At 33.1% G+C, this 12,922-nt stretch overlaps 1 protein-coding gene across 15 annotated transcripts in view; it reads right to left on the bottom strand.

Annotated features, from left to right (window-relative positions):
* Positions 1-12,922, bottom strand: part of LOC123299653 (dystonin) — a 171,856-nt gene that overhangs the window by 22,073 nt on the left and 136,861 nt on the right. For all 15 annotated transcript variants that reach the window (XM_044882010.1, XM_044882051.1, XM_044882042.1 and 12 more), the window contains 4 exons: positions 8,076-8,279; positions 6,338-7,804; positions 5,888-6,260; positions 170-5,655 (listed from right to left, as the gene is read on the bottom strand). In XM_044882010.1, the coding sequence (XP_044737945.1) occupies positions 170-5,655; positions 5,888-6,260; positions 6,338-7,804; positions 8,076-8,279 (7,530 nt within the window). The remainder of the gene's footprint in view (positions 1-169; positions 5,656-5,887; positions 6,261-6,337; positions 7,805-8,075; positions 8,280-12,922) is intronic.

The following is a 12,922-nucleotide window of genomic DNA, read 5'->3' on the forward strand; positions in this document are numbered from 1 at the left end:
TAACAAATGAAAACTGACATGAAAAATATAAATATGTGGTCGGGATCGAACCCACGATTTTTGATGTTTCGAACCACTTTTACAATTAAACTACGAATTTATGTATGGAAGTATGTACAAATTATTTAGAATGTAATAAAATTATGTTTTTAAGTAGATGATCATTTACCTGTAAAGTTTCATGGAATTCCATGGCCTTCTCCATGGCATCAATCAAATTCTCTTCACGTTTAGCATATAAAGCTGTAATATTATGCCACGCACTATCCAAATCTTCAATATGTTTTTTGACTTCAGGTTTATCTGGTTCACCAACTAATTTCATTAATATACGTCCAGATTCACGAACACTATCCACTTCTGGTTTAGTTTGATCAATTTCTTGACGAATTTCCTGTAAGGCCACTTGTTGTTCTTGAATTTTACTTGGTTCAACCGCTGGTGGTTCTTGTGAACTTAATGAATCTTGCAAATCTTTTAATACGGCCATAACATGATGTAATTGTTTCCAGAACTTTTTCGCTGCTTCCAAAGCATCGTCAAGTGTACGACCACGATCTGTTGTAGCTTTTTGGACATCTTGCCATAAGTTATTCAATTTTTCTAATTTCTTCTTAATATCTTTAATAGCGGGATCACCTTGACGATTTCCAGCTTTATTTAGGACATCACTTGCAGCTTTCTTAACTGCTGCATAAGCTTCCTCACGTTTATTTAAGTCACCAATAAGTGCATCGTTTTCATTGATTTGATCTTCAATTTTGGGTACATTTGCTGATATTGGATCAGCTGATTTTACTTGATCAGCCGTGTTTGATAATGCTCGGAGCATTCCTTCCAATTTATCACTGAATTGACTAGATTCTTGTAAAGCATCTTCCAAAGCTTGTTGTCGTTCACGTAATTCAATTTTAATGGCATTATAACGTTCGTTATCTTGATCTAGAAGTTCTTGAATCTTAATACCATCTTCTTCGTTGCATAATTTAATTAAAGCTTCACCAGTTTTGTTTAATTTTTCAACCAAAGGTTTATGTTCATTAATTGATTGTAAGAACATTTCGTTACGATCTTGTTGTTGAGCAATTAAATCTGGTCGTAATGCGGGCATAGCCAACATTGTGACTTGTTGTTCAATGTCATCCAACCATGCTGACAAACCAACATGTGTTTCACGGAAGTGTTCAGCCAATGGTAAGGCTTGTTCCAAGATACCAAGTCGATCAGAACTTAAACCAGACACCAAGTCCATCATTTCACGCAAATCTTCCATCTTCTCACGAAGGATTGAAGTGTCTTCTGTAGGTGATGTTTCGCGCAAAACTTTTTTCGCTGTGGACAATACATCGCGAACACGACCTTTCTGTGATGAAATATCGTCATTCAATGCACGATGTTCTTTAAGCTGTAATCGAATTAAATCTGGTTCAGCACTTGGCGGGTCAGATTCACGTAATTGTGAATCAACTTCGCGGAACCATTCAAGAAGTTCATCAATATCACCCGTAACTTCCATGGAACGTTGTTTACTCAAATTAATACGTTCAGCTTTACGTTGGATTTGTTCAACAATTGCATCAAAACGACGATTATCTCGTGTAACAATGCTTTCGATGGTGGCAGCACCTTCACCCGGTGATATTTGACATAGTTTTGGTCCAATTAAATTAATTGTATCAAGAACTGGTCGTAATTCTTGAATGTCAAGTTCCAAACGAGCAATATCATCTTCTCGTGGATCTCCATGTTGTAAAATACCTTCAGCTGGAAGCATCCAATCAACCAAACGATTATGAGCGTTGTGGAATTGTTCGACAAGAGGCAAAGCTTCTTGGGCATGTTTTAATAAGTCAACACCTCTTGATGTTAGATCATTAAAACGCCGTTGTAATGAATCAAGTTTATCTTTAAGCTGAAGAGCTTCATCAGAGGAAATATGTTTCATTAACTCTAATCCTGAATCGACAGTTCCATCAACAGCCGATTGGCGTGTAGATATTTCCTCCGTTAAATCAGCTAAATCATCCATTTGCTCTAATAATCTATCGGTATGAACAGCCAAAACACGGTAACGACCTAATCGGTCTTCCATTGCGTCCATCCATCCAACTAAATCTTGATAAGTGAGAACTAAATGTCGTAAACCTTGACGACTGGCAGTTAATAATTGTCCAACATTGTCACTAGCTTGAACTAAAGCTGTGTAACGATCGGTGGCAATTTGTAATTTTTCTCCTAAGCCAAGAGCTTCGTCTTCGCCAACAAGTTCCATCAGATTGGATGCAATTTCTGTTAAATCAGAGAATTCTGGTTTCTTACATAAAATATCATCATGAACAACTTCATGTTCACGAATCCGTTGTTGTATTTTTTCTTCATCTGTAGGTACCAATTCCATATCTTTGATTGTTTTCTCTGTTTTGTCAAGCCATTCTTGAAGTGGAATTAATTTGTCATGGAATTTCTTGGCAACATGCATTGCTTGTTCTAAATCTAATGTTCGTTGTTGAGCACCCGTTGTTAACTTATCAAATCTACCCATTAATTCTTTCAATTGTTTTTCAATTGCCTTCCTTTCAGCAGGATCAGCACCTTGGGCTATTTCATTACCCATAGTAAATAGAGATGACATGGAATTTTGTCGATCAAGAAGCATCTTTTTAAGGAATTTCTGTTCTTGTAATTGTGCTTTAACAACCTTATAATCGGCGGATGGTGGTTTTTGATTTGCAACCATCTCTTCGGTGTCAGTTAACCATTGTGCGAGGCCATCTAAAGCTTCTTGGAATTTACCAGATTGTAACAAGGCAACATCTAAACGACGTTCTCTTTCATTCATACGCCCTTTAAGATCATTCCATTTCTCATTCATTTTTTCTAGATCTTTTTCTAAAGCACTTGTATTTACTCCAGCTGAAGCTGATTGAATCAATGATTGACCTAAACGATTACACTCATCGACATTTTGTGATAATGGTTCCACAGTATGAGTACGGAATATACGGAAATCTTCTTGTTGGGAACGAATTTGTTCCACTTCTGAACCAACCGGTTTGAATTTTCGCAATTGATCACTAGCATCTTGGATATCATCCAAAACTCCACCATGTGCTTCGTAGAATGATTGTAATCTATCCAAAGTAGCTTGTAAATCATTTTCACGTTTTTTCGCACGATCATCTAATTTTTGTATTTGACGATTAAGTGTGTCTACTTGTTGGCGTGTTTGTACCGTATCTGGAGCAAAACCGTTATCAACTAGAACCTCACCATCACGAATTGCATCATTCACATCGTCAGCAGCTCGTGCGATTTTATTAATAAATTGTGCAATATCATCTTGTTGATTACGTACAGTTTTAATGTCACGACCAGGTGGTTTCATTGCATCTAAATCATTTTCTAAGCTTGATAAATCGTGAGATAATCCTTTAACTTTGTCATTGAATTGTGTAACAGCTGTTGCTGCACTTTGTAGTTCGCTACACCTGTCTTCCAATTTACCTTGTAAATCTTCAATACGATCACCAAGAGCATCAACTTCATCTAATAAATGTGTGGCATCAACTCCATGTTCACCGGCTTCGTTTGTTAAATCTTGTGCTGATTGTCGTACTGTCAATAATGGTTTCTTCAAACCTGAAACTTCTTCACGTAATTGTTTAATACGCTCCAATAGTTTAGGATCTTTAGCAGCACCTCCAAGAGCATCGTGTGATGCTAAACGATCTTCACATCGTTGAATATTGTGTTGAAGATCGCGAAGACTTTCATTAAAGTCACCTAATCGTCGTGATGTGTCTTCCAACGATTGAGTTCGTTCAAGTAAATCGTTATTCAATTTATCCCAACGTTGTTTCAAGTTTGTTAATTCATTCTTAACTATGTCCTTATCGATATCACAAGCCGATAGGAATGTATCACCTAACATTTTATTATTTTCATATTCTCCAGATTTTTTCCATACATCGTTACGGAATTGTTGTAATTCACGTAATCTTTGCTCCATATGTTTGCGTTTGAATGATGAAGGGCGTAATGAATCAAGTTTATCTTCAGCTTGACGTAACCATGGTAAGAATGTTTCTTGAGCTTTATAATATTTACGACAATGTTCTAAGCATGTTTGTAATCGTGTGTGACGATCAACAGTTTCCTTCTTCAATTTATCCCAATGTTGTTGGATTTTATCGATGTCTCGTTGTAGCGATCGTGTAGAATCACCTGTGGTTGGTGTTTTGGATCGTGCTAAAATATCACGACCTTTATTTAATAGCATAATAACTTCGTGTTCGCGTGCCATAACATCGCGATAAACTGGTTCATGATGATCAACTTGTTGTTGGAGTGTTTCACGATCGGCGGATATTAATAATCGATCAGTAAGAGCACCAAGCTCATCTGAAAGCCATCCCAATGTACGTGCGCAAGATGCTTCAAATTGTCGTCCATCGCGTAACGATCCTTCAATTTCAGCTTTGCGATGATCCAATTTCTTCTGTAAGGTATTATATTGGCGGCCAACGGCTGCTAATTTCGCTTGAATTTCAGCTCGTGAGGCTGGATCACTAAGAACATCACACAATTGAGCACCGGTTGCTTCAGCATCAGCCAATAATGGACGTTGGCCTTCCAATTGTCGTTCAAGATTTTCAATTTTATGTAATTGTTCTTCTGGATCTTTATCCAAAGAAATATCATCCAAATTATCACTGATTGCTTGTAAAGCATCACGTAATCGTGCAAGACCTGCATCAAATTCACGTGATGTATCAGCGGCGGCACCAAGTGATTCTGCCCGTTCTTCGAGGCGTGCAAGTAAATCAGCCCATTTTTGTTGGATTGTTTGTAATTTATTAGCAATTTTATGTTGATCTGGAGTGTTTGGAATTAAGCTTGATAGAACGCTATCGCCGATATCATTAAGATGTTGTAATTGTGGTTGTTGTCCACGGAATTCTTCACGTAACACTTGTACTTGTTGTACTTGTGATTGTACCATACGTGAATCACTAGAAATCGGTCCAAGCACAGTTAACATACGGTCTTTAGCTGTTAGCCATGAATTCAAACCATCATGGGTATCGTGGAAATCTTTAATATCATCCATAAACCGGATACGATCTTTACATTTATCATTTAAGCTCTTCCATAATGATATTACATCTTCTAATTCGTCATTTAATCGATCTGAACCGATTGCACTTGGTTTACGTCTTAATAAATCACGAACTTGAGATTTGGTTGAGTCCAACAAGGATTGTTTTTCGTACATTTCTTCCAATATTGTCTTATAAACTTTATTGGTTTTGTCAGCTTCTTCTTTTGTATTTGGAACAAATTCTTTCGGCATTTGTCGTTGAACTTTTTCCAAGAAACTAGATAATGTTTTTAATGAATCTAAATGTTTACGTAATTCATCACGGATCGCATCAATTTCATTTTGACGATCGGTAAGTCGGACACCAAGTAAACTGTAGCGGTTGTTAATGTCAGCAAGTTGTTGTTGAACTGGTGATAATTCATCAAGATGGAAACCATCTTGACTTGATCGCCGTGAACTGAATCCACTTGAACCCCCTGGTGAAACCGGTGACGTTAATTGGTAGCCTTTAGTTGGTGATGGTGATCTACCGTCTTGTGATAAGCGACGTACTAAAAATTAAAAAAAACAAATAGATATTAATGGTTGCCTTATCGCTAGATTTGACCGATAAAGGGATGGATATTTATTCAACACAAAAAAATTTAATTAGAAAGACTTTCATTTGTAATTTAGATAATCAGTTATTTCTTATAATTATTTTAAAATAATAACTTTTTTCTACGAGATTATGAGATGTTTTCTGCAGGGTAAGAAAGTTAGCTTGATTGATTTGTTACTTACAAGGACTGGCAGCAACACTTGTACGTTTTGTTGGACTATAAGCTTGACTACGACGTCTACTTGGTGAATCTGGACGTTCGCCTCGTAACAACGCATCATAAATACTTCCCAATTCGTTAACTTTATCAATATTCACACCATAATCACGATATTCTTTAATAATTGGTTTTAATTCTTCATTTTGACGTTTTAATAAATCAATATCGATTGCAATCACTTCTAAACGTGATACTTTATTTTCAGTAACAGTTAACCATTCAAATATTTGATCACGTAATTTTTCATAGGCAGATAACTGTTCAGAACGTTGTTTGGATAATTTTTGTTTCTCATCCAGTAAGGTATTAAGATCTTTCCACTGTGATTCAAGAGACTGAAAAAAATAAATCACATTATATTATTATTATATTAACGAACAACGAAATTTTTTTCCAAAATTAAATTACTCACCTTAATTTTATCCCTAACAGGTACAGTATCAGTGACATCTTTCTTCCCAACTAGATTACGTCCTTTCAGAACAGTATCTTCAAATTCATTACGTTTATCATCACGTCGATTACATAATTCTTGCATTTTTATTGTATAATCGTTCACGGATAATTTAATTAAATCACGTGACTCCACAATATCCAAAATGGATACATACCATTGTTCGAAATGATTAACTTGTACGGTAAATTGTGAAAGTTGTACATGTACTTCTTCTAAAGCATCACCACGTTTTATTGATTTATCCAATAATTTATCAAAACGTGATTTAACATCATGTAATTTTTGTTCAATTTTCTTTGCAACACGAGCATTACTAGCATTCGATATTAATTCATGTGCTGTTTTTGTAATGGAATCAACACTTGGTCTATGTGAATCGATATCTGCTTGTAACAAACGTTGTTCACGAATTTGTTCCTCCAAACGTTCCTTATTTAATGACGCAGGGCGATGAATAGTTTTAAATTGATTTTCAGCTTGATTCAACCAATTGACAAGGCCATCCAACGCATCTTGAACACCCTGTGATTGTACCAATGCTGTATCTAGTTCTTGGCATTTTTCTGCTAAGGCATCGCCCAATTGTTTATATTTATCTTCCAATTCGATAACAGGTTGTTCCAACTGTGCGATTTCTGTAGGTGATAATTGTCCTTCGAGTGAGCGTAATAAACTGGATACTGCATGTTTGGCATTATCAATCAAACGTCCTTGTGCAAGGAATTCGTTATTTAAGGTCTTAGCACGATTTAATTGTTCTTCCACAAGTTTTGGTTCAGCACCAACTGGTTCGGATAAAACTTTAAGTACTTTAGGTTCAACTTCTCGTAACCATCTACGTGCTTTATCGACAGCATCACTATAGTCGCGTTGTTTACCACCAACACCAGATAAACGATCTGATAATGCGTTGGTGCGATTAAGTAGATCACGATATTGTTGAGTAACAACCGATAAATCGTTTGATACAGGTGAATCTTGTGACGATAATGGTTTAACATGTGGTAATCGTTCTGGTAATGATGTACGGAAATCGTTGAGAACGGTAAGATATTCTTTCGATTCATCAACGAATTTTTGTGCTGCCATTGTAATGAACCGTAAATCTGCCTTATGTGCAATGACATCGGATACAAATTCACGAGTGCTATCAGCGCTTGAACTTAGTTTACCCAAATCGGATAATGACCGTTCTTTATCTTCGAGTGTACGTCTTGCACGTGATAACCAATCGGAGAACACGTTCAAATCACTTCGGAATTTGCTTAATTCATCACGTGCAGATGATAAACGACGTAATAATCCTTCTGTACGATCGCATGCACGGTCGTAGCGTTGTTTCAATGATCGACCGTTCTTCTCTAGTGATGTAATTTCATCTTTGCTTAATATATCACCAGCTGTTAATACTAATTGCCGTACCTATACAAATGAATTTTTTTGTACACTTGAATCCAGAAAATCTTAAAATACATTATAATATAAAGTCCAAGTTAAAGGAATTGAAACCAGAGCCTAGATACATTGTAAGATCGCCATTTTTAGTGAGGTATAAAATCTAATTTGCTCTCACTATAAGATATATTTTTACCTAAACATGGCGCAGCAATGACAACTTACTAACTTGTGACCAGACTTTAAATCTCATAATTTTATTTAGCTCAGAAATGAATAAAGAAAAAAAATGACTAACCTGATCACCACATTGGGCAATTTGACGATTATGTACATCTAAATCATCTTTAATTTGTTTCATTATATTAATTTGATTACGCAATTCTTCTTCATATTCTTTAACAACATCTTGGGACGCTAATTTACTTTCAATTTGTGAAATCCATGCTAATAGTTTTGTTAGCGTGTCATCACATAAACGGTATTTTTCTTCAACCGCTTGCTGTAATTGTTATTGAAAACAAAAAATATTGAAATTTGATTTTGTAATGCAAAGTAATAAATATTTTTAAGGTGAATTAACTAACATTAATGCATGAATACTTTAATGTATTCCCAAAGCTCAAAAAATTTTTTCATATGATACGAACATAATTATTTACCGATAGCAAAGTTTACAAATTATTTGATGAAACAGTCAATCTTCCAAATAAAATGAGAAGTTTGATTCAGAAAAGCATTTTTTTTAAGATATTTTGGGAGCTATTAATTTAGATAGTCTGCTCGGGTGGCATATCATCCGGACATGATCAGATAATCATTCCTCAGAAATTTGAATCGTCACTATTTCTTGCGAAAGTAAAGAAATAGTGTTAAAAGAGATTTTGCAGACCTGTCCTAATTTCAGAAAGATTTTCTAGCCTTTTGTATTAGGTTTACTTTCATTTCCAGAATATACCCATAAAGTGAATATACGAAACTTAGTAAGTCAATCGGATATGTGCTTTCCAAATAGAAAAGAAGTAGAAAATAAAATCAACTGTCTTGCTGTAGTTTCAGCAAACATCGGTACATTTAAAACATTTTTCGTATCTTTTTTGCCGGAAAACAGCCGCTAATGTTTCCGTTATATTATTTTTCTACAAATAGTGAAAATTTTTACAGAAAAAAAAATTGGATTTATTGGACCATATGAAAAACAGTGGAGAGCGTTAAGAAATACACCAACGTAAGCTTTTTGTGTAAGTTAAAACTCGTGTGACATATAGTATGTAATAATCATTTGTTTGGTTGTTAAAACATGAAAAAATATCCCAGTATACCTTTGACTGGGATAGATTAGAAAACAATTTTAAAGCTGAAAACATTTTTTTATAAAAAAAATTCACATTGATCATAAAAACATTCACAAAATAAGCATACGAATACATTGAATCATGCGCATAAAACTCTCAGCCACATTAAATGAATTATCTAGAATTCGATATTAGAAAAGTATACTCTGATGTTAAAAGGAGTTAATTTTTAAAAGAGAGATATTGATATTGGTAATCGAATAAGCATCCGGAAAAATTCATACTGGCCATAGGGTTTAATTATCGTTTGAAAATTGAGAATTTTTAGTTTTAAAGGTTAAAAAAAATTCGCATTTTCTGATTAATATTCAAAAAGTCAATTAAAACTGTTAATTGTAGGATTTTTAAAATTGCTTTCGCAAAACCAGTGGCGAGTTTGTCAGGGCCGTCTTAACCATATAAGACGTCATTTGGCGCCTTTCTCGGACAAATAACATAAAATTTTTTAACTGTCGTCGCCCTTGGCGGGTCTCATGGGTCTAAGCCTAAATCCGCTTCAACGCAAAACTCGTTTACCTATATAATTTTTCTTTTAAATATAACGCATTCGATTACCCCATTCTAAATTCAAATATGTTACTTTTACTTGTTTAATTCGATGTAGTAACTTTAATGGCTGAAAAGTGTGTAATATTAAAGCCTCTGTCATTTATTAATTTAAAAAAAAATTACACACTTTTCGTGCATTAAAAAAGGCGCAAAAATGTGTACCAAGCTATTACACCGAATTATGCACGTAAAGTATATAAAAATGACTCAATTGTTTTAAAAGGAAGAAAAGTTGAAAAAGTTTATACTATTCATAATTCGAATTCTAAATCTGAATGAGATACATTTTTTTAATTGAATATGACATAAAATTTTTATGAATTTAATTTAAATTTTGTTAATTTTCAAAAAAGGAAAAATTAAACTTTATGGTTAATTAAAAATTAAGAAAATTAATTATCAAGAAAAAAATGTTCAGTAATAATAAATTATCATTAAAATTAAAAAAAAAAAAAAAAAACCTGGAATCAAAAATTCAAAACAAAATCAAATTAAAAATATTATTTTCATCAATTTTGAAAATAATACAAAATATTTTAAAAATTAAACATAAAAACTAATGTATTAAGAAGTTATAACTGTGATTTATTAACTATTATTAATTAGTATTAATTAATAATAAACTATTCAACGTGCAATTAATTATTATGTAATACTAGCAATTTGCAAATTAATGACATTATTTTTTAATTTGCTATTAACAAAATACATTTTTAAATGAAAATGTTGTGTTATTAACAAAATTATGAGTTATGGTTTTCTTGATACTTTTGTATTTTTGTGATCAGAAAAAAAATTTAATTTGTGGGATTATTTCTAACATCAAAACGGAAATTACTTTATTAAGCATTCGTAGTAAAAATTAGTTTGATGATGTTCTTTGGGTGGCGTCAAATTGACGAAATCGCCAACTTGTTACCATAGTTTGCGCAATGGACATTTTTCAGTATTTTTTATACCCATTGCGCAAAAAATTGGTGACAAATTGACGATTTTGTCAATTTAATGCCACCCAAAGAATATGACTAGTATCTCTGGAGTTAATCTAGTTAAATTCAGAGGCAATGTTTACATGGTATATTTTAGCCAGAGTTATTATATTGAATTAGTAACTCCGACTTAAGAAATAGTTAGTAAATGGAGTCCTTGAATCTAGCTAGAGCAACTATAGTAGTGGTCATGTACCTATAAAGTTTAACTCAGTACTAATTTTATAGAAACAAATTTAGAATGGAAAATTTTTATACTCAAAGGTAATTTTTCTTAATAAAAATTCTGGACCACAAATTTGTAAATCTCATTTGGAAGCCGGGAACATTTAGCTACGGCATTTATTTTGTGACTAGACTTTCTTGTTGATAAGTAGTTGTCAGTTCAAACTTCGACCTCTAATTTAGTAAGTATTTAATCCGTTTTAGCGTAAATAAGTGGAAGACTTCCATATACTATTTTGTACAACTTAAGGTAGTTCCTTTGCTTGAAATATTGTAAAACCCCTTTCGGCAAAATTTAACCCAGAAAATAGGGCTTACTATTAAATCTGAAAATTTCAGAAATTTTGACTGTTTAGAACTCGAGATAATTAATACCAAAGTTCTCAATTTTGATCAATTTACGTCAAAATGACGAAATTTGGCATTATCTTGCGTTCTTAACGATCTAAATTTCTGAAACTTTCAGATTTAATAGTAAGCCCTATTCTTAGCCTGTAAAAAAAATTGTGGATTTCACAATAGTACAAGTAATAAAACTACCTTAAACAAAATTAGCTATTTTTGAAAAAAATGTTCTATTTTGTTTCTAACTGTATAAACAAAAAAACAAAAAATTGACCTGGAAAGTTTATAAAATTTCCATCCTGAATTCATTTCTTACAAATTAGGACACATTCTTTTAATATACAAATCTGACTCATCTATCGTTAGACTGAGTAAGACGTAAAAAATGTTTAAATCCCAAAAATTAAATTTTCAGTATAATTATATTAAAAAAATTAGTAAAATTATAAAGTATTTCTATAGACATTTTCATATGCCTTTTTATAAAAATACTGCATTTGTATTTTTTTTTTGTGTTTGATGAAGCACAACAGCTTAAAATTCCTCAAAGAATTTGCGGCATTAATTATAAGATTTGTAAATGAAAACAAAATGTAAGAATATATTTTGATATCAAAAAATATATTTATTTTAATGAATTATTAAGGTGTGTGTATCGTGTCTGTTTCAGTGGTATTCAATCAGTGGTCCCAACACACAAAAATAATGAAAAGCGAGCGAGCGAGCGAGCATGGAGCTGGGAGGTAACGGGATAGTAGTAGCATTCCCAACTGTAAAAAGTTAAAAAAAAATATTCTAAATTCAATTATACTCAAATGTTCTAATAAAATTTACTTAAAAAAATAATAACAATAATAGAAAATACGTGACATTTAAATGTGGGAGGTTTTCAATACTTTTAAAAATGGTTTATCCATAAAATACGTATTACTGAGAGCTATGATTCAAACTTTTCCCGCGCACTTCAGTGATTATCATCTTTTTACCCAGTCATGACAAAATGCTGTATTTCAAAGTCGTAGCTTTTCCACGACGATCATTGTTAAATAAATTAAGAAAATAATCGAAAATAATTAATATTCGATAAGTTAAACGCAAAAACATTGTAACTCAAATGGCGCTTTGCCACGACAGGACAGCTCTACTTCTTTCGTCACTGTTTCTTCGCATGTTTGCAGAGGCGACGGTAAATCCCGTAATCCGCCGAAATTGGTAATTTGGTAGTTCGACTTTTTTATAATCCAAGCAACCTGCAACTCCTAACCCAAATTAATAACAAAAATTAATAATTAAATATCAAACTAGGTTTCGTGGATTATGAAATTTTGGAAAAATGAAGAACATGAGAAATTCTCCAAATCGTCAAATTTGATGTGAGAAGTGTTCACCACCAACCTCGGGATTCCCACTGGTCTTGCAGATTTGTAAACCGCGGTAACTCTTGTCAGATAACTACGAGCCTCTTCTTCTAGAAATGTAAATTGTTTTAAGATTTATGTGATATTTTTCATTTTAAGTTCCTCTTTCAGCTTGATTCCGTGTTTTAATAAGCTTTTAAGGCTTAGTTATTACACTGCCTTTTGTTGTATACGTATTTTATGGACAGTCCCAAAGGATTTAAGAATTATTTTTCTGAGTTTCATAATTATGATAATGAACAGCGTAGTAGCGCGTTACTGGTT

Source organism: Chrysoperla carnea, chromosome 1 (assembly GCF_905475395.1).
Source record: "Chrysoperla carnea chromosome 1, inChrCarn1.1, whole genome shotgun sequence".
Taxonomy (NCBI): Eukaryota; Metazoa; Arthropoda; class Insecta; order Neuroptera; family Chrysopidae; genus Chrysoperla; species Chrysoperla carnea.